The sequence below is a fragment of the Schistocerca cancellata genome, chromosome 1 (genome assembly GCF_023864275.1).
Source record: "Schistocerca cancellata isolate TAMUIC-IGC-003103 chromosome 1, iqSchCanc2.1, whole genome shotgun sequence".
NCBI lineage: Eukaryota > Metazoa > Arthropoda > Insecta > Orthoptera > Acrididae > Schistocerca > Schistocerca cancellata.
The window spans coordinates 597,847,994-597,871,365 of NC_064626.1; the positions used below are offsets into that span (position 1 = coordinate 597,847,994).

The window sequence follows — 23,372 nt, forward strand, 5'->3', positions numbered from 1 at the left end:
TACCCCAAGTCATCCTTCACCAAACAGAATAATGCATGTGTGTTTGGAAGTTGTCAGAGAAAGCATTTAATGTCATGTTGTGTCAAAATTGTCAGTTTTGTTCGACACTTTGCCGACTTATGATGGATACACCATTGTCTTAACCATATTGTTGTGTTCTATTTTCTCGGCCTGCACCTTCTGCCTGAAAGTCGTATGTCTCCCTCCGTACCCATTCTCCTTGAATACATCCTTAGTCCGCAGTATCTTGGCTCAGTGTAACATTAAATGCCTTTTCCGTCCACCCCTGAAAGTTTGTGCCCTATTAGGTACAGTGATGGGGTTTCATAAACTGGGTTTCAACTGTAGTTCATCCAAGTTGGTGGGGCAGACATGAGCAGACTGTGCAGACAATCAAAGAAATGTGCCGGAAGCACAGGAGACACACCAAACTCAAGCAACCGAGAAAATCTGTGGTTGCGGAACATTATGTTGCTGAATGAAATATGAACAAATGGAGCTGCAAAGATAGACTATGTTCATTGTGGGTCTGTATTCTAAAGGAGGCTGTTGAAATACAAGTGATTGATAGCCTGATGAATAAAGGCAGTGAAAATATGGGAAGGCAAGTCTTCTCATTGTGAGGATGCTCTGCCTGTCCTCTTATTACCAGAGTCATTAACACATCACAAAGTTATGATTTCATTCATAGGCAGTATTTTTGCAGTAAGGTGGTATATATTTTTGCAATATGAAATTGTCATCACTGTGACAGATTAATCTGTCATGAGTGGAACTCTACAAACCTTAGGAAAATATAATTTATTAGAAAATGGCAGCAGAGGATTTTTATCACATGCATAACTATTTTAGTATACCTTAATTATATAAAAGCACATAAAAAGTGTTTGTTCAGTTCTGCTAGTGCATCAACTTGACATTTATGTAAGTGTGATTAATTCACTATAAAAAAATCTATGGTTGTAATTATTGCATACAGTGTGTACGTTTGGTGATATGTCATGGCATTATGCTTCATTAATGAAGATATTTATATCTGCTTATATGTGCTATAAGCCAATATTTAGTGTTTTTTGTAGTATGCTTCTAGTACTTTACATACCTGTTTGACCATTTTCTACTGATGAATTTTTTCCTAAATTTCAATATAAAATAGTGAAGTTGACAACTGTATTTCATTTTGAGAAAACGTCACAAACTCCCTCTGTGCCCTTTAGTCAGTAGTGGAAATATACCCAAAAGAGAGAATGATTCATAACATTCAAGACACTGTCGTAAACATTCAGAACCAAGGAAAGCAGTATACTTGTTGGATCTCGTGAAATGGGAATCAGGGGCAGTGACATAGGGATGCAGGAGCCAAAGATGCATGTTGGGATAGCATAGAATAAGATCATCCTGTCCCCTTAATGCTCTTATCTTACTAATGAGAAGAAAAGATGTGAGTATGCGAAGAAGAGCATTTTCTAATAATGATCAACAAACTGTAATCAATAAATCACAGCATTTGACCACAATACTTGTTCTGCCACCCACAGAGATGGATGGAAGTGGTGATGTCCAAACTGATAAATGACCTTTTCCCACAATCTGCAGCTACCCTTTTAGACAAAATGATCCTCCAGTATACAGTGTGTGCAATATAACCTTGTCTTTTAGCTAAATGCATTTTATTTTGTAACAAAGAGTGGCCTTTAGATTTTCCAAAGATTTGTCATCAATTGTAGCTGACAACACTATTATTGTAAAACTTTCAAAATTTTATCTTTTATGGGGCCTGCTCTTATGGAATGTTTTTTATCAAGTGAACAACCAGTCACAATTAGTCAGTAGTGTGATTTTACCTCTCGTATTTTCTCAGGTGTGATCTTTTTTACTATGAACATGTAGTCAAATGAACATAAAACCAAGATGTTAAAAAGTTTTTAATGTAATTTGTGAGCAGTCAGTTTTAACTATTTTTTAATGGCCTTGCTCCTTTTCCCTCTCAGATACACATTTTTCTTACTATCCATTTTCATATTCTATGTAATTTATCTCCATCATTTGTAACAGCATGCATTGTCAATTTTAACTTCCAACCATTCAAAGGGATGCTGTTGAACAATGCCAACCTCTCATCACCACCACTATCACAGTAGGATTACTTCTGAATGGTTACTTTGTGCATTTCACAAAATTCATACATTTATAATCGGCAAGGGCACTCACAACCATGTTGTTGAGCATCATCATACTCCTTGGATTTTGTCCCATCTATAAAGGTGTGCCTATTGGTAGATATTCAGGTTAGTGAACACGTATTGCTTCTGAATTACTATTTTATTAATCCTAATGCACCAGATTGTGTGATTGTATTTTAATCCTCAAATTTTATCTTTTGACTGTACTACCGTAGTGTATCTTCTGTTTCATGTTAGATGCTATGTTATTGACTGATAAAATTATTTACCTAGATGGATAAAAATCTACTCGCCAAGTGGCGGCAGAACACACACACAAGATTGTTGTGATTGACAAGCTTTCGGAGCGAGTGGCTCCTTCAGGCAGAAGGGTTGAAGGGGAAGGAAGAAGTGTGAAGGAAAAGGACTGGAGAGGTCTAGGAAAAGGGGTAAATTTTGGGAAAGTCACGCGGAACTGCGGGTCAGGGGAGACTTCCCGTACAAGATGAAAGGATGGCCAACCACAACAATCTTTTAGTTTTATCATTACCAGATTATTGACTGAGTGGTAGAAATTTTGGTTTATTTGTAATTGTGATGGAATTGGTTTTGTTGTATATAGATAGTGAAAACTGGCTGATGCTTACAGGGTTATTACAAATGATTGAAGCGATTTCACAGCTCTACAATAACTTTATTATTTGAGATATTCTCACAATGCTTTGCACACACATACAAAAACTGAAAAAGTTTTTTTAGGCATTCACAAATGTTCGATATGTGCCCCTTTAGTGATTCGGCAGACATCAAGCTGATAATCAAGTTCCTCCCACACTCGGTGCAGCATGTCCCCATCAATGAGTTCGAAAGCATCGTTGATGCGAGCTCTCAGTTCTGGCACGTTTCTTGGTAGAGGTGGTTTAAACACTGAATCTTTCACATAACCCCACAGAAAGAAATCGCATGGGGTTGAGTCGGGAGAGCGTGGAGGCCATAACATGAATTGCTGATCATGATCTCCACCACGACCGATCCATCGGTTTTCCAATCTCCTGTTTAAGAAATGCCGAACATCATGATGGAAGTGCGGTGGAGCACCATCCTGTTGAAAGATGAAGTCGGCGCTGTCGGTCTCCAGTTGTGGCATGAGCCAATTTTCCAGCATGTCCTGATACACATGTCCTGTAACGTTTTATCGCAGAAGAAAAAGGGGCCGTAAACTTTAAACCGTGAGATTGCACAAAACACGTTAACTTTTGGTGAATTGCGAATTTGCTGCATGAATGCGTGAGGATTCTCTACCGCCCAGATTCGCACATTGTGTCTGTTCACTTCACCATTAAGAAAAAATGTTGCTTCATCACTGAAAACAAGTTTCGCACTGAACGCATCCTCTTCCATGAGCTGTTGCAACCGCGCCGAAAATTCAAAGCGTTTGACTTTGTCATCGGGTGTCAGGGCTTGTAGCAATTGTAAATGGTAAAGCTTCTGCTTTAGCCTTTTCCGTAAGATTTTCCAAACCGTCGGCTGTGGTACGTTTAGCTCCCTGCTTGCTTTATTTGTCGACTCCCGCGGGCTACGCGTGAAACTTGCCCGCACGCGTTCAACCGTTTCTTCACTCACTGCAGGCTGACCCATTGATTTCCCCTTACAGAGGCATCCAGAAGCTTTAAACTGCGCATACCATCGTCGAATGGAGTTAGCAGTTGGTGGATCTTTGTTGAACTTCGTCCTGAAGTGTCGTTGCACTGTTATGACTGACTGATGTGAGTGCATTTCAAGCACGACATACGCTTTCTCGGCTCCTGTCCATTTTGTCTCACTGCTCTCTCAAGCGCTCTGGCGGCAGAAACCTGAAGTACGGCTTCAGCCAAACAAAACTTTGAGTTTTTCTACTTATCTGTAGTGTGTCGTGACCATATGTCAATGAATGGAGCTACAGTGAATTTATGAAATCGCTTCAATCATTTGTAATAGCCCTGTACTTGTATTTTTAAATTTTAAATGTTAACAATGAAAAGGATAGTTGCTACTCACCATATAGCAGAGATGCGGAGTTGTAGATAAGCACAACAAAAAGACTGTCACACTGTGTGTTTTTTGTCTGTTTTTGACAAAGGCCTTGTTCGCCGAAAGCTTATTGTGTGACAGTCTTTTTTGTTTTGCCTGCCTGTCACTTAGCATCTCTGCTATATGGTGACTAGCAATTATCCTTTTCATAATATTGTTACATTCAATCCTGGATTTTCCATTGTTTAAAATTTTAAATGTGTATTACACCTCAGCTATTTGATTTTAAAAAGTTGGAGCAAGTATGTTTCTAATTTATTTCTTCAGCATTAAATTAATTTCTTCCTAACCCAAAGTAATTTTCCTAGCAATTCAATACTTACAAATCTTTGAAGTCAGTATGATTGTTAATTACCAAAGTTACTCCACAAAGTCGTAGTGTAATATAACTGTTAATTTTCAATTATACCAAGCATCTTTCTCATTATGTGTTGTTACTTTGTCATTCCCAACTTTGTGACTATAAAAGAAAAATGTGAGAAGAATATTTCATATTTTAGATATTTAATCTTAAAAAGGACTATTTCTCTATCCTTAAAGAGAAAAACAATTGGAATTTCTGTTATTGACAGGTGGTCACTGTGTGATGAAGATGGATCATCACTGTCCATGGATCAACAACTGTGTGGGACATCGTAACCATGGGTATTTTACTGCCTTTTTATTTTTTGCTGTATGTGGCTGCTTGCAAGCAAGCATTGAGCTGACGTGCTGTTTGTACAGAGCACTTAATCGGGTAAGTATACTGGACCCCTATTATCAAGCAGATGAGATCTTTTCTATGCTTGTTTAAGTTTCAAAATGTATCAGTTTTGAGATGTGGGAAATTATTTAACAGTGTAAGTGGTCAGAACCATTTTATTAAATTAATAGGATAACTGAGCACTATTAATAAGAGAAATTTTTCCTCTTGTTGCTTTCTGCCTGTGTAAAGTCTTGTCTTCTATCAGAAAAACAAAGATTTTTGAACGACATATATATGCTTATATTAGCTCCTCATTGCTTGTAAACAGGCACAGCCTGAGGTTTGATGAACTGCTATAGATTGAAAATTGTAATGGTGTGACCATAATTGTGTAAAGATACAAGTTCATTTTTACAAAAAGTAAAAACAGCAACTAGCTACCAATATTAATGCAATTTATTAAGAACAAATAGTGCTCTCCTCATGGCATTGAGGCCATCCTGTCCCAAAGTTCCTGGACGGTTCTGAAAAGCTTATAACGTTCATTTCCAAAACCTTAATTATAAGGCTCAGGAACATTATTTGCAAATAGAAAAGGAAATGTTGGCTATCACATATGAAGTGCGTAAGTACTATATTTTCTTTTTGGGAATACTACAAGCCTTTGTGGTCTTGGTTGGGCCCAAGGCTAAACTTTCAGAACAAACAGCTCACGATCTTCATTATTGTATCTTACACTTTTCAAATTACCAGCACTTGATACATTACTGCCCACCCCATCAACATTCTAAGGCATACTCCCCATGTGTCCAGATTTCAAATTTGACAGACAGGAAAGTGTTGTTTTCAGATTGACTGCCACAAAGAGCAGTACTTGGAAGGCTTTCTGATAAAATTCATAAGAGAGTTAGTTGGACTGTCCTCAAGGGCTCAGCATTTGTTTGCTGGGCACAGGTTTGGCAACCCCAGAGTTCCTGAGCTGGGGACTGCTAATCACTGCCAGTCCCCTGTTGCCCTAAGCTCTGGGGATGCTTCAGCGACCACTTTGGAACGTTGTGTGTCAGAGAGAACAGGAGTCTTGACTTGACCACCTGGATTCTGAGGAAGGTAAAAACCTCTATGAAAATCCTCTTAATTTCAAGGTATTCTGCACTTTGATGAGGTGCGTGGCTGATGAGGTGGAACAGTCGTTAGTGGGCAACCTCTGGGGAACCTGCTGCACCTCAGTTGTATAAGGCTTACCTAGGCATGTGTGCTCTGTCTAGGTGGACTTTCTATTTCCCTGATTGTTTATGGATCCTTCTAAGTTTTCTGTTCCACCTCCCAGCAGAATGCGTGGGCTGCTGGTAGGTACTAATACCCAATCAAATAAGAGGGCTTGTGGTGCCAGTCCTCTGGACTCAGGGATATTAAAGAATTCAAGCGGGTTCAGTAACAGAATGCATGCTGCTGGTCAGAGAGGTTTTTATTGGCTGCGTGGAAAGAGGGGGGTTTCGAAAAAGTATCACCTTTTTACGTACAAAAGAGTTAGAGGCGATTGCTGGTAATTTAAAATCAGTTAAGTCGTTATGAAATGACACACTGTTGGTGGAATCATCTAATTCTCAACAAATAACAAACCTCCAGAAGACCGAAAACCTTGGGTAATATGCCATTGAGACTGAGCTCCACTCCACATTTAACTACAGTAAAGGTGTTGTGATCTGCAGAGACCTGGTGGACATCCATCTTCTTTGGAAGACCTGAAAGTTGAATGGGCCGTAGGAGGCATTTTAAATGTGCAGAATATTATTAAGAGCGCAGGGTGTTGTGATTACATCCAACTCGTTAATCATCACTTTTAATAGCACAGAACTCCCTGAACATATTAAGGCAGGATTTCTTCACGTAACTATGAGGCTCTTCGTCCCCAGTCCACCACACTTGGATGTAAGGGAGAAGCCACTTGTGGCAAATATGGTGAGGCTGCCTGTGAAGTAGTCAGATGTTCATCTCCTCCATAGTGTGTGAACTGCAGTGGGGCTAACCCTGTTTTGAGTAGGGACTTCTGTGTCTTCCTTGAAAAACAGAAGATATGGGAGATTAAAACCATATGATGGATCCCCTGTGGTGAGGCCAAGCACATGTATAAGACCATAAAGCCTGCAACATTTGTTACCTTCTTTGCATCAGCTATTAAACAGCCAGTACAGAAAACTGATGCTGCTACACAATCAGAGATAGCTAGTGTTATCACTAGTATCTGCATTTGTCAGCGTACTTGTGCTGCTGCAGTTACTTCATAGTCTACCTTCCTCCAAAAACATTGGAAAAGTCTGTGGTTACTAACATTGCGAGGCTCCCTGCTCCACCTACAGTTCAGTGGGGTTCATCGTCCAATGCTGCCATTACCACTGGTGCGGTTGAGGCGAAATTTTTCCAAACCAAAAAGACAGGAGTTTTGCTAAACAAATAGCAGGTGAAACATGGGAAACAGTGTACTCAGAGGTAGATGCAAATGATAAATTCAAGAACTTCATGACACTGTTCAAACAAAAATTTTAAGAGATCTTTCTTAAAGTGTTACGTCCGTTCTCAACATTTGAACAAATCAAATGGGTGACGAAAGGTATCAAAAAATCATCTCAAACACTGAAGTACCTCAGCTATATCAAACACAGTCAAAGAAATCCATCTTTCTATTCTTTTATAAAAGGTGTAGGAAAACATACAGAAAAGTGTTGTGTGCTGCTAAGAGGGCTCACAATTCCAAACTGGTGCTGAGTGCTGAAAACAAAAGCAGAGCAGTCTGGAAGATGGTATAACAGGAAACCGGCAACAGAAAAATGAATGTTTCAAACATAAAAATAAAAAAAGACAGGATTCTAATGAAAGATCCAAAATATTTGGCAAGTAAATAATTATTTCAGCAGTATAGGTACAAAATTACGCAAAAATTGCAAAAAGTCCCTCAGATCACAAAGCTAAACAAAAGTGTACCACATTCAATGGTATTACTGCCCACAGCAAAGGAAGAAGTGTACAAAGTAGTTTGCAAACTGAAAAATAAAAATTCAGCTGGTTCAGATGAAGTTCCAGTTTTTCTAATTAAAGACTGTATAGAGAGCCTGTTACCACCATTAGTTTATATTGTATTGTATTGTATTGTATATTTATTGGTCCTGTGAATCATACACTGTACAGGGGTACATAATGATATAGGACAAGTCAAATAATTTGCAATAAAGTTTAACAGAAAAAGCTGTTGTATGGTTTTCAGTATATAGCAATATAACTCTAACATATGGGAATAACATTTCACAAATAAATTTTACTTGCACACATTTCATACTTTTGGCCTTGATTATACAGACCACATATAATACACAGATACATCTACATCTACATCTACATCCATACTCCGCAAGCCACCTGACGGTGTGTGGCGGAGGGTACCTTGAGTACCTCTATCGGTTCTCCCTTCTATTCCAGTCTCGTATTGTTCGTGGAAAGAAGGATTGTCGGTATGCCTCTGTGTGGGCTCTAATCTCTCTGATCTTATCCTCATGGTCTCTTCGTGAGATATACGTAGGAGGAAGCAATATACTGCTTGACGCTTCGGTGAAGGTATGTTCTCGAAACTTTGACAAAACCCCGTACCGAGCTACTGAGCGTCTCTCCTGCAGAGTCTTCCACTGGAGTTTATCTGTCATCTCCGTAACGCTTTCGCGATTACTAAATGATCCTGTAACGAAGCGCACTGCTCTCCGTTGGATCTTCTCTACTTCTTCTATCAACCCTATCTGGTACGGATCCCACACTGCTGAGCAGTATTCAAGCAGTGGGCGAACAAGCGTACTGTAACCTACTTCCTTTGTTTTCGGATTGCATTTCCTTAGGATTCTTCCAATGAATCTCAGTCTGGCATCTGCTTTACCGACGATCAACATTATATGATCATTCCATTTTAAATCACTCCTAATGCGTACTCCCAGATAATTTATGGTATTAACTGCTTCCAGTTGCTGACCTGCTATTTTGTAGCTAAATGATAAAGGATCTATCTTTCTTTGTATTCGCAGCACATTACACTTGTCTACATTGAGATTCAATTGCCATTCCCTGCACCATGCGTCAATTCGCTGCAGATCCTCCTGCATTTCAGTACAATTTTCCATTGTTACAACCCCTCGATACACCACAGCATCATCTGCAAAAAGCCTCAGTGAACTTCCAATGTCATCCACCAGGTCATTTATGTATATTGTGAATAGCAACGGTCCTATGACACTCCCCTGCGGCACACCTGAAATCACTCTTATTTCGGAGGACTTCTCTCCATTGAGAATGACATGCTGCGTCCTGTTATCTAGGAACTCCTCAATCTAATGTACACATTTCTTATTTTGGCCTTAATTGTATAAATTATTTAAAAATTTTCACTTATTTACATTGTAGATAAAAATTCATCAACACTATAGTAACAATTCTGTAGCTTGTAGTCACTCACTGCAGTTTTGAATTCATGCATGCCAGTTATTGCCTTAATTTCTTTAGGTAGTTTGTTATACAGTTTTTTTCCTGCTTGCAAGGGTCCTTTTTGTTTTAGTGTTGTATGTGAAAACTGTACATGTAAATCTTGATTATCATTCAAGCAGGGTTACTTTCCTGACTACTTAAAATATGCTAAAGTACTGCCTCTCTTCAAAAAAGGAGACACAGGAAATATAGTAAATTATAGGCCACTCTCACTGCTCTTGTGCTTTGCAAAAATAGTAGAAACTATTGTGAAAGATAGACTTATGAGCTAATTAAATAAGCACAACCTCCTAGCCAAGGACCAGTTTGGATTCTGAACAGGGAAAGGCACAGAAGCAGCAACAGCATATCTCACTAAATATATCCCAGAAGCACTCGATAAAGGAAACTATACAACAGGTATATTTCTCGATCCAACCAAAGCTTTTGACAGAGTGGATCACAAAACACTGTTGGTTAAGCTAGATGAACCAGGAATAAGGGGGATTGTAAAAAAATGGTTCCAGTCATATCTAGAAAATAGAATACAGATGACTGAAATAACACATTTATCATGTAACTCCAACTGTATTGAAAAACTTATTTCTGACCTCAAACATATAAATATAGGTATGCCACAGGGTAGTGTCCTAGGTCCAGTACTATTTCTAATTTATATTAACGATTTCCCACAAAGTATAAAGCATGAGCATACAATATTGTTTGCAGATGACTCTAATGTGCTAATCAGTGACACATCACATGTAGATCTAAGAGAGAAAGCTGAAGAAACACTAAAAAGTGTATATGAGTGGGCAGCTAACGACCAAGTCACGCTTAATATTAAGAAAACAAGTGCTATGAACTTTTAAATAAACAAAAAACCATATTATAATAACTTGAAGTTAGGTAATGAAACCATACAATGGGTGGAAAGTACAAAATTTCTTGGCATGCAAGTTGATAGTCAGTTGAAGTGGGAAGACCACGTAAAAATACTTCGTAACAGAATCTCTACAGCAAGCTATGCCCTCAGAGTTCTTACTTCAGCATGCGATATTTCATGTGTTAGATCAGTATACTTTGCGTACATCCATTCTGTTATTAGTTATGGGATAATATTCTGGGAGTGAACAGGAAAAATATTGAAGCTATATTCAAATTGCAGAAAAGAGCATTATGTATAATGACCAAGAGTGGCAGCATGGCTCACTGCCTTCAATTTTTTAAAATGCTGGAAATCTTAACTGTCCCATGTGAATATATTTTTCAGAATGTTATGTACATTAAAAAAAAAAAAAATATTGGACACTATGTTAACAATGGTTCTGTATATGGTTACGAAACTAGGAACTGCAATAATTTGCATCTGGATAGAAAAAATAAAGTTAAAACGCAACAGAGTCTGCTGTAGAATGCCATCAAATTATATAATAAATTATCGCAAAACATAAAAGACATAGAGACAATCACCTCCTTCAAAGAAAAACTTAAAAAATTTTTGCAAAATAAAAGTTACTGTACAGTAATAGAGTACTTGAATTAAAAAAGGTTACTTAAAATCTGAAAGTTCTGTGTTAAACTATATGGAGAAATAATAATTATATAAGACTGAAAAATGTAAATTAGGTTATAAGAAAATTTCACTGTCAACTATTGTGTAAGAAACAAATTTAAACTGTTAAGTTGTTTATTATTCAATGACGAAATCCATGCAATGTAAATATTTTCACGGATTAATAAAGAAATCAAATCCAAAGCCTACCCGGGGCAAAAACTCAAAGGCCAAGCATCCACCACCAACAGAGTTGGGAAGTAAACAGTCTGATGATGTCGACGTGTACTATCTGAGATTTCACTTGACTCTTCAGTAGAGCTAATGGAACTTGATATCAGACTGTGAACCCCCTGGTGGAAAGAGAGGGTGAAAGTGCAACCCCGGTGATAGATGGCTCCCATATTACAGTGGAACATTAATGGCTTAAATATACATGTGCAGCAACGGCCCTTGTGTTTACAAGAAACACATTTTAAAGCCACTTACAATCCTGTGCTATGGGGCTGTGCCACTCACTGAAAGGATGACCTCGCTGGTACAGACCCGAAGGGAGGGGTTGCTGTATTTGTCAACAATGCGCATACCTCCTCTGCTCTCCCCCTGGCTGCTGACCTGCAAGCAGTTCCTGTCAAAATTCATGTGTATTGGAGGATCACTGTTTGCTCGCTGCATCTACCTCCACCAGATGTAATAGACTGAGGCTCTCATAGAACTTGTTAAACAACTCCTACGACCATTTTTCCTACGGGGAGACTTCAGTGCCCATAATGTCTTTTGGGACTTGACATCTACTTTCCCTCGGGGTCAGGTTTTGGAAAGCCTCATGGCATCTCATGAACTGTGCACCCTTAACATAGATACCCACACTCATTTCTGCACTGCTACTGTGTCATTCTCAGCCATATACATCTCTTTCTGCTCTCTTGCCCTCGTAGACTGTGTTCAGTGGGAGATCACTAATGACCTTCATCCCAGTGACCACTTCAGACTGCATTCACGTGCTGGTTGGAACACCACGTGAAGAGCAGTCACCAACATGGATGGTCAGCAGGGCTAACTGGATGCTGCTCAGCCAGCTGGCTGTGTTTGAACACCACAACAGCATTCAGAAATGGGTGGACCACATCATGTGAGTGATCCATCATACTGCCAACTTACCCATCCCAAAGTCCACAGGTCATGTTAGGATGTGATCCGTACTTTGGTGGACAGATGAGTGCTGTTCAGCCTTCCATGACAGGCGTGTGTTTGGGACCATTTAAATGCTGCCGTACTGCAGACAGCCTCATAGCCTGTAGAGTCACAAGAGCCGTGGCTCGAGCATAATTAAGAAGAGAAAGAATAAGTCATGGCAAGTGTTCCTGGACTCTGTGCTGTTCTATGGAAGGTTGGGAAGCCATCAGGTGGATTTCTGGTAAATGCAGTCATTTACCAATAGCAGCAATGCTAAGAGAGGGTTGTCTCCAAACAGTGCCTGGAGACATTGTACAGATGCTGGCAGAGAATTTTACACAAACTACTGCCAGTACCAGCTAGAATGGTATTTTGTCGCTACCATGCAACTGTAGAGAGGGGAAAGTTGAGCTCCAGATCCAACAATTATGAGATTTTACAGCTACCCTTTTCTCCTTATGGGAGCTGGAATTGGCTCTGTCTGAGGCTCATAATACTGTACCTGGTCACGACCAAATCCGGTAATGCACACCTCAACATTTGCAGCATCGTCAAAGGAAATTCTCCTTGTACATTTTAATTTTATATGGCAGACAGGTAACTTCCCCAACTCGTGGACCCCCCTGCGGGTTCGGGGGTTAGAATAGGCCCGCGGTATTCCTGCCTGTCGTAAGCGGCGACTAAAAGGAGTCTCACATGTTTTGGCCTTATGTGATGGTCCCCTCTCGGGTTTGACCTCCATCTTTCTAAATTATTCCGAAGAGCGAGCCAATTGGGGAAGGGCGCCTTACATGGTGCACTGTATCCGTCGTGCAATTAGACCTTTAGCCAGCTTTCACGTCGTTGCAATGGTGTCCCGCTCGTTTTCGATCTTTAGGGCGGGGATACGTCCCTGGGTGCGATTACCACGCTGCCCTCTGCAGTGTTTCTTTTAACTGCGACGACGACCTTGGACAGTTTTGCACCTAAGATCCAGCACGGTAGCCAGTCCGTTGTGGTGGGGCCGGCATGTACCCTCTTGGTTGTAGCCCCCTGACAACACAGGGATCGCTCTACTGATGCCTGCGCCGTTAACTCCCCACGTATGCCAAGGAGTAGATGCCTATCCTCCTGGGGTATCAGGACTCCCGGCAACGGCCATCCTGCCAGGTGGCCTTTGCTGTGGCTGGGTGGCGCCCGTGGGGAGGGCCCTTGGTCGGAGTAGGTGGCATCAGGGCGGATGACCCGCAATGAAGCGTGGTACATCATCTCTCGCTGGCGGCCAGCCGCCAGCAGTCTCTAAGCGTTCTCGGGCTCAATTTAATGCTCAGAAGTACGATCCGAAAACGTTCCCCTCCCTGGCCACGCCGTGGGAAGAGCGTAAGTCCCAGGATGGAGGTAACAGTTATTCGCCCCGATTCTTAGTTTGCACGAGAGCTGATGGGGAGTCTTTTCTCTCCACAAAGCCTCAGTTCTTCGTCGAGCATTTAGAGGACAAGTTTGGGGAGGTGGAGGGCTTGTCTAAAATGCGCTCTGGCTCAGTACTGATACAAACGGCATCCTCCGCCCAGTCACGCAGGTTACTTGCTTGTGACAAGTTGGGGGATGTTAACGTTACTATTACTCCACATAAGAGTTTAAATATGGTCCAGGGTGTTATTTTCCATAGGGACCTCCTTTTGCAGTCTGATGACGAGCTGCGCGCCAACTTAGAACGTAGAGGTGTTCATTTCGTCCGGCGCGTTCATCGGGGTCCGAGGGACAATCAGGTTGCTACCGGTGCCTTCATCTTGGCCTTCGAGGGTGATACGTTACCGGAAAAGGTCAAGGTGATGGTCTACCGATGTGACGTCAAGCCCTATATCCCTCCCCCGATGCGGTGCTTCAAGTGCTGGAAGTTCGGCCATATGTCTTCCCGCTGCATTTCCAGCCTCACATGTCGAGATTGCGGACGCCCATCTCATCCCGATACTCCATGTGCCCCGCCTCCCATCTGCGTCAACTGCGGGGAGCACCATTCACCTTGCTCGCCAGACTGCAGAATATTCCAGAAAGAGCGCAAAATCATGGAATATAAGACCCTGGACCGACTGACTTATACTGAGGCCAAACGGAAATACGACCGATTACATCCAGTGCGAATGACAACTTCCTACGCCGCTGCTACAACACCTGTGCTAGCCCCATCAGTTTCGCGCCTTCCGGCCGGATTGACGAGTGGTACAACTCCTCCTGCCCCCTTGCCAGTGGGGGGCTCTACCCACCGGGTTGCTCCTGTGCCACCTACCTCAGGAGCAACACCATCCCCCCCATCGGGGACGTCGGTCCCCGCTTCTAAGCCGGAGAAGTGTCAAACTTCTTCGGCTTCTCACGCTCGCAAGGGGTCCCTTGGGTCCCTCCCTTCCCAGGTTTCCACCGGCGGGAAGGCTGACGATAGACAGTGGCGTAAGTGCCCACAATCTGCAGGTCGAAGGGCTTCCCGATCCTCCTCAGTCCCGGAGACTGAATCGGTGAAGCCCTCCCAGCCAGTTAAACCCAAGGAGCAGCGTGAGAAATCAAAGAAGAGCAGCTCTAAGCCCAAGGAACGCGCGGTGGTAGCCACCCCATCGCTACCTTCTAGCTTTGCGTCTGAGGACGAGGTGGAGATTCTGGCGTCCGCTGAGGACCTCGATCTCGCCGGTCCCTCAGACGCCGTGAATAGCAATAGCAATAGCACTAGCACGGGTGCTCAATCGGAGGCAGCAGGTGACCCAGCGGCGTAATCTGCCGTCCCAGTCCCGGCACGCCTTTCTCAGCCATGGACAAAACCATCCTCCAGTGGAACTGCAGCGGTTTCTTCCACCATCTAGCTGAGCTCCGCCAACTTATCAGCCTTCACCCTTTCCTCTGCATTGCTCTGCAGGAAACTTGGTTTCCAGCAATGCGCACCCCCGCCCTCCGTGGCTATCGGGGTTATTATAAGAACCGAGCAGCTTATGAAAGGGTGTCTGGTGGCGTCTGCATCTATGTCCTTAACTCTCTTCACAGCGAGTCTGTCCCTCTACAAACAGCTTTAGAGGCTGTCGCTGTTAGGGTGTGGACGCCGCAGGCTCTTACCGTCTGCAGTCTTTACCTTCCACCAGAGGGTGATGTCGCGCAGCATGTCCTGGCTGCGCTGATAGCCCAATTGCCGCCACCTTTCTTATTACTGGGCGACTTTAACACCCATAACCCTCTGTGGGGTGGGTCAGTGGCAACAGGTCGAGGCGCCACCGTTGAGCATTTATTGTCGCAGCTCGATCTCTCGATTTTGAATGATGGTGCCTCCACACACTTCAGTGTGGTGCATGGCACCTACTCCGCCATTGACCTTTCAATCTGTAGCCCTAGCCTCTTACCATCTGTCCACTGGAGTGTGCATGACGACCTGTGTGGTAGTGACCACTTTCCGATTTTTCTGTCACTACCACAGCGTCACTCTTCTGGGCGCCCTAGCAGATGGGCTATGAATAAGGCTGACTGGGACTTGTTCTCCTCCACTGCCGCTATTGAGCCTCTCTCAACTGATGCCATTGATGCGGTGGTTACATCGGTCACCGCCGGCATCGTCACTGCCGCCGAGTCTGCCATTCCCCATTCTTCTGGGTCCCTTCGGCGGAGGGCTGTGCCTTGGTGGTCGCCTGAGATCGCTGAAGCGATTAAAGATCGCCGGCGGGCGCTCCAGCGTCACAAGCGACATCCCTCCATGGACCACCTTATCGCCTTCAAACGGCTGCGTGCGCGGGCCCGCCTCCTTATCCGCCAAGGCAAGAAGGAGTGCTGGGAGTGGTATGTGTCCACCATTGGACTCCATGTCACTCCATCGCAGGTCTGGGCCAAGATTCGACGGGTCTTCGGCTATCGGACCCCTGCCAGCGTCCCTGCGCTCTCACTGAATGGAGCAGTTTGTACTGACTCCGACGTCATTGCAAACCGCTTAGCAGAGCATTTTGCTATGAGTTCCGCTTCTGCGAATTACCCCCAGGCCTTCCGCTCCATTAAAGAGCGGATGGAACGTCGGAGCCTTTCTTTTCGCACCAACGCTTCTGAACCCTACAACGCTCCATTAAGTGAGTGGGAATTTCAGAGTGCCCTTGCCGCTTGCCCTGATACCGCTCCCGGGCCAGATCGCATCCACTGTCAGATGCTGAAACACCTTTCAGTGGACTGCAAGCGACGCCTCCTCGACCTTTACAAGCGTCTCTGGGTCGAGGGTGAGTTTCCGTCGCAATGGCGGGAAAGTATTGTCATCCCCATTTTGAAACCTGGAACGAACCCTCTGGAGGTGGACAGCTACCGTCCCATTAGTCTCACCAACGTTCTTTGCAAGTTGCTTGAACGGATGGTGAGCCGGCGCTTAAATTGGGTGCTGGAGTCTCGGGGCCTTCTGGCTCCGTCTCAGGGTGGGTTCCGTAAAGGCCGCTCCGCCACCGACAATCTGGTGAGCCTTGAGTCGGCCATCCGTACAGCCTTTGCCCGCCGTCAGCACCTGGTCGCTGTCTTTTTCGACATGCGGAAGGCGTACGATACGACATGGCGTCATCACATCCTTTCTACGCTTCATGGATGGGGTCTTCGGGGCCCTCTGCCGATCTTTATCAGAAATTTTCTGTCGTATCGTACCTTCCGCGTGCAAGTCGCGGCCTCGTATAGTTCCTCCCTCGTCCAGGAGAACGGTGTACCCCAGGGCTCTGTCCTCAGTGTCTGCCTGTTTTTAATTGCAATAAACGGTCTCGCTGCGGCAGTAGGAAATTCGGGTCTCCGCTTCCCTGTATGCTGACGACTTCTGTCTTTACTATAGTTCTATTAGCATTGCAGCAGCTGAACGTCAGCTACAGGGCGCAATCCGCAAGGCGCAGTCTTGGGCTGTAGCGCGTGGTTTTCAGTTTTCGGCTGCCAAGACCCGCGTTATGCATTTCTGCCGGCGCCGAACGGTCCATCCTGAGCCGCGGCTTTACCTTGCCGACGAACTTCTTGCTGTGGTGGAGACCCACAGGTTTTTGGGTGTCCTTTTTGATGCCCGGTTGACTTGGCTGCCTCATATCCGGCAGCTTAAACAAGCGTGTTGGCGGCATCTCAACGCCCTGCGTTGTTTGAGCCACACCCGCTGGGGCGCCGACCGCTCTACCCTGTTGCGGCTCTACCAGGCGTTAATCCAGTCTCGCCTGGATTATGGGTGCCTAGCTTATGGCTCAGCATCCCCATCTGCGTTGCGGGTGCTGGACCCAATTCTCCACAGCGGGATACGCCTTGCCACTGGTGCTTTCCGCACCAGCCCTGTGGACAGCCTCCTAGTGGAGGCAGGTGTACCTCCACTGCGGTTCCGACGCCATCGTTTGCTGGCCGCTTATGCTGCCCATGTTTTTAGCTTGCCCGGGCATCCAAATTATCGTGTCCTGTTCCCGCAGTCAGTCGTCCATCTGCCAGACCGTCGGCCCCGGTCGGGTTGTCCGATCGCCCGTACACATCAAGGAGCTTCTCTGCGGGCTTGGGTTTTTCCCAGTTCCACCTCCTTTCCGGGCGCCTCTGCGTACACCCCCGTGGTGTGTTCCTCGCCCTTGCCTTCGGCTCGACTTGGCACAGGGCTCGAAGGACTCGGTCCCTCCAGAGGCCTTCCGCTGCCGCTTTTATTCCATCCTGGCCACGTATCAGGGCTCTGGAATTGTTTACACCGACGGTTCGATGGTTGCTGGTCGTGTCGGGTATGCGCTAACTCTAGGGGACCATTCTGAACAACGGTCCTTGGCGGCTGGCTGCAGCGTTTACACTGCTGAGCTAGTCGCCATCTTTCGTGCCCTAGAGTATATCCGCTCCTGCTCAGGTGAGTCCTTCGTTATCTGTAGCGATTCCCTGAGCGGTTTACGAGCTCTCGACCAGTGTTTTCCTCGTTCTCGTCTGGTGATGGCTATCCATGAGTCCCTGCATACTCTTGCGCGTTGCGGCCGCTCTGTGGTCTTTGTGTGGACCCCCGGTCATGTCGGTATCCCGGGCAATGAACATGTTGACCGCCTGGCGAAAGAGGCCACGAGTAAACAGTCTCTGGACGTTGGCCTCCCAGAGACTGATTTGCGGGCAGTCCTCCGCCGAAAAGTTTTTGCGCTTTGGGATGCTGAATGGCGCAATCGGATCATGCCCAATAAACTCCGTGCCATCAAGGAGACGACGACTGTGTGGCGGTCATCCCTGCGAGCCAACCGCAGGGACTCTGTCGTCCTTTGTCGGCTCCGCATTGGCCACTCCCACCTGACACACAGTTATTTACTGCGCCGGGAGGACCCTCCAATATGTCGCTGCGGGGCGGCTTTGACAGTGGCCCACATTTTGTTGGCCTGCCCCCTTTTAGCTGTGGTCAGGCAGACATTTGCGCTGCCTGATACGCTCCCTGCCCTCTTATGTGATGTCCCTGGTATGGCTGACTTAGTTTTCCGTTTTATTCGGGCAGGGGGTTTTTATTATTTACTCTGTGTGTTTGTTCTGTTCTTTTGTGTTGATTCTGGCCATTGGCCTACGCTTTTACGCTGAGTTTTTAATGTGTTCTCGGTGGTTGGCTTTTCCTTTTTATCTCTATGGTCGGCCAACCACTGTCACACTCTGTGTGATTTTAATTTGTTTCGTCTGATCTCTGTAGGAGTATTTCTTGTCCTGTGTCGTCTGACGTCTTTCCTGTTGTTCGTTTTTTATTCTCTTTGGGTGGTTTTACTTTTTTTTGGAAAAAGGGACCGATGACCGTCGCAGTCTGGTCCCTTTAATCCCCCCCAAACCAACCAACTCGTGGAGAGAGGCACTTTCAAACCTCTCCTCAAACCAGGAAGGGACCACACATCTCCCAGTAGTTATCGGAGTATCGCCTTAATGAGCTGTGTAGGAAAGATCGTGGAGTGAATGGTTAACTGTTGTCTGGCCTGGTTGTTAGAGACCATGCAACTCCTTAGCTGCTCTCTGTGTATGTTCTGGAGATTCTGCTCCTCTGTCAACAACCTAACCCTACTAGAGGTGGATATTCAGCAGGCTTTCCTATGTAAATATCAATGTATGTTCTTCGATGTCATTAAGACGTACGATACTGCTTGGAGACACTGTATTCTCGCACAGCTGCATCAATGGGGCTTTTGTGGCCCCTTCTCCATCTTCATACAGTCTTTCCTGTCTCATTGGTATTTTAGGACCCGAGGTGGTGACACACTGTCATGTTGTTTTGAGCAAAAGAATGGTGCCACTCAGGGGAATGTTTTAAGTGTTACCCTCTTTGCCATAGCCATCAACAGTATCACATCTAGGTAAGTAGTCCTGTACAGTGCTTCTTATTTGTGGATGATTTTGCTGTTTTCTGTTCCTGCTCCAGTGTTACAACATGTAGCTGTGAGCTGCAACTTACACAGCGCAGTGGTTAGAAGTGTGGGCTGGAAAGACAGAATTTTATGATGTCCTTAAGCTTACAATTTGAAATGCACAGAGTCCAAAGGCAGAGCACCTATACTAAAGCACATTTATTCATTGTTCATAGTGACAGATGCACCAGTATCAAATAAAAATGTAACAGGTACATTCTTAATTTCCACATGTCTCATTATTTGTGGTAGAACCAATGCACTGCATGTTCGCTTCCAGTAATCTTGTGGGTGTCTCTTATAGAAACATGTGACAGGGCTCCTGTTGGACATTGACACTTTCGCTGTGTGTCCCTTGTGGAAGCACAGTTGGCACTCAGTTTCAGAGTGAGGGAATTCGTGATATGGATGTAAAGTGAAAAAATCAGGACAATTAGGCAATAAATGAATATATTGCATCTTAACCATATGACTGGAGCCAGAATGGTCTTGGCAGGCCACCATCAGATGAGACATATTTAATGTATCGGGATTGAAAGGAAAATTTCTGTGTAGTTTCTTGGTCCCACCAGGTCCTTCATAGGTGCTTCAAAGTCAGTGAAAACATTTGCTGAGCCACTTACGAAATTTGAAAAGCACGAGTTACATGTAACACCTCTGCTAATGATGGATCTAATGGGCATAAAGCTTTTGTGTGTACCTCTTTATCAAGCGCAAAACAAATTAAACTTTCAATAAATTTATACTTCCTTTTTAATTCTTGTAGATCTGTAATCCATGAAGTGTCAGTCCAATTTACGATGTTGAAAAATTACAGAAATTGAGCGTCCGTGGTAGCCATACTATCCCACTGAACTGGAACCTCCTCATCACCGGTTTTTCAGTCTCCAATTAAAACTCATTTATTAACACTTTTTAAATACCCTGAAACCCACAATAAATCCTCCCTGGGGGCTCATGGTTCTTTTGTGAGGTTGTGCATGGCACACGTGGGGCCCCGAGCTATTGCAGCCCATTCTTCTCCCCCTGGCTGCATTTCCTTCACCCTGCCTTCCCTCCCTATCCTCACTCCTTCCCTCTTGCCCCCTCCTTTACCTCTCTCTGTGTTCTGATTTACATCGACCCAGCTATCCACCTGGTTCTCTGTAATGCTTGCGATTTGTCCCTTCTGCCTGTTCTTTCATCCTTTTCGGCATTCAGGTCCCCGCTTGAGGCATGACCTTCACAATTTTCTGTTTTTAGTACAGGCTGTGTAGGGAAGAACTCCCTCCCTAGCATCCATGGTGTGGATTCCTCTCTCCCCTTCCTCCTCCTCTCCCTTCCCTGCTTTAGCCTCATTCCAGCCTGGTAGGCCACCAGCACATGTAGCCAGTCCGTGTGGTGGGGCTGTTATGTACCCACCTGAATGAGCCCCCTGACAACATGAGGATCACGATTTTGATACCTGAGCTGTTCCCTCCCCATGTATGTCAAGGAGTGGTTTCTTGTCTTCTTGGCTGCGTGGTGCCCATGGGGAGAGCCCCTGATTGGTGCGAGTGCTATCAGGGCGGATGCTTGGCACATGAAGTGTATCAAGCGGGCCATTCTCAAACAGCCATCTCTTTGAATGGGAAGGATCATTGAATTCTGTTTCATATGACGTGGCAGCCTTCCGTTCCCTGGCTACAGTGGGGGTGGAGGGCCAGATTCACTGTCTTGGGATGAAACACTTTCCCTGCTACCTCATCTATGCTAGGATGGATGGGGCCACATTCACCTCCAGAAAGCCATTGTTTTTTGTGGAGAATGTCGAGGACAAGTTTGTTGAAGTGGAGCCTTTTACTAGGATGCGGTTGGACTCCTGTTGGTCAAAGCTTTTCCTGCCACCCAATCTGCAGCTCTTCATGCTGACAATGTCCCAATGTCTATTACTCGACACTAATCTCTGGATACGTTCCACGAAGTGATTTTTCACAGAGACCTCATCCTGCAAACTGATGGGAACTCTGGGCTAATGTGGAGTGACACGGCATTCATTTTGTTCAAAGTGTGCAGAAGGGTCACAAACACAACCACAAAAATACTGGTGCCTTCTTTCTGGCTTTTGAGGGAGATACCATCCCAGAGAAGGTCAAAGTTATGTTCTATGGATGTGACTTGAAGCCATATAACCCACCAACCATGAGGTGCTTTTGGTTCTTGCGGTTAGTAAAAGCATGTCATATTTCTGTTTCCAATCTGAGTAAATGGTCAGCTGGAGATCATCCTATCCAGAAGTCACACTGCTACAGGGTCAAAAAGTGTTCTGCAAGAACCAATGGATCAGTGGACAGAGCGCCTTGGAGGTTAAGGCTCTGGATAGCTGACTATTGCCGGCTGCCCGGAAGGCTACAGAGCTTGGACCAAACCTGCAATGAAAAGACACATGTCCCCAGGAAGGAAACATAGTGCTCCCAGCATTCCTTTTTACTCTGCTTAATAAGGTGACAAGACTTAGTACAGAGACACTTTAAAGCAAGAAGGTTAGTTTGTGAAGGGTGCTGTTTAAATCGCTGTAGCACCCATTGGCAGTCCTGAACAGCAACTGCTACATCCTTGGTCCAACATGGTACTGGTTGGTGATGAGGTGACCTGTGGACAAAGGGACAGCAGTGCCAGCAGCATGAAGAATAGTGGCAGAGATGCTTGGCGTGACTGCATCAATGCAGTTAGAGGGGCAGATTTTGAAGTGCTGAACAGACGTATACAAAGGCCAACTGGCCCTGCGGAATGCCCAAAGTGGAAGCCTGCCTGCCTGGCAACTGCCGGGGAACGATAGAATCACCGGAAAGTGGTCACTGTCATGAAGGTCATTGTCATGAAGGTCATTGTGGGATGACCAATGTAGGGAATCCATGAGAGAAGGGGAGGAGATTGTGAGATCGATAGCAATGAAGGTGCCTTGAGCGCCACTGAAGTGGGTAGGGAAACTGTCACTGGGGAGAGACAAATTGAAGTCTGTAATAAGTCGGTCAATTAGGAGACCCCCCCCCAACCCTTGAAGCGGCACTCCCCCACAGTGGGTTGTGGACATTGAAGCTCCAAAGAGGAGAAACGGGGGCAGGAGTTGCTGTATTAAGGTAGACAGTTCAACATAAGGAAATGGCCTACCTGCAGGGTGGTAGACATTGCCGGAGTCATGTGCAGTCTAACCGCTATTGCTTCCAGGTTGTTTTTTAGTAGGATGTGATCCGTACTTTGGTGGACAGATGAGTGCTGTTCAGCCTTCCATGACAGGCGTGTGTTTGGGACCATTTAAATGCTGCCGTACTGCAGACAGCCTCATAGCCTGTAGAGTCACAAGAGCCGTGGCTTGAGCATAATTAAGAAGAGAAAGAATAAGTCATGGCAAGTGTTCCTGGACTCTGTGCTGTTCTATGGAAGGTTGGGAAGCCATCAGGTGGATTTCTGGTAAATGCAGTCATTTACCAATAGCAGCAATGCTAAAAGAGGGTTGTCTCCAAACAGTGCCTGGAGACATTGTACAGATGCTGGCAGAGAATTTTACACAAACTACTGCCAGTACCAGCAGTCACTAATGATATCAGAGCAAACCAAAGTGCAGACCCCATCAGATGGTACCCCGGGGCCAGCATTGTTTCAACAGAACAGCTGATAACCATGATAACCATGAAATGTTGGAGAGCAGCCATTACAGAAGTGTGTTTCTTTAAGAACAAGAGAGAACGAAGAATAGTAGGAGAGAAGACGTTGTATTTCTGGTAGGTGATGATAGTATTCACTGCAATTCCACTGAATGATCATGTGGCGAGAGTCCATGTTAGACATAAAGAAGCTGAGAGGAGGCCGTGTCACTTGGTCAGTGGTCGTCACTGACAAGGGTGGGGTGACATCCATAAATAAGATCCGAAACCAAAAGAGTG

The 23,372-nt window shown here is 44.9% G+C and overlaps 1 protein-coding gene across 1 annotated transcript in view; it reads left to right on the top strand.

Moving 5' to 3' along the window:
- The window catches only part of LOC126182163 (palmitoyltransferase ZDHHC6), a 130,746-nt gene that overhangs the window by 46,974 nt on the left and 60,400 nt on the right, over positions 1-23,372 (top strand). The window contains exon 4 of the mRNA XM_049924828.1: positions 4,805-4,968. Within this exon, the coding sequence (XP_049780785.1) occupies positions 4,805-4,968 (164 nt within the window). The remainder of the gene's footprint in view (positions 1-4,804; positions 4,969-23,372) is intronic.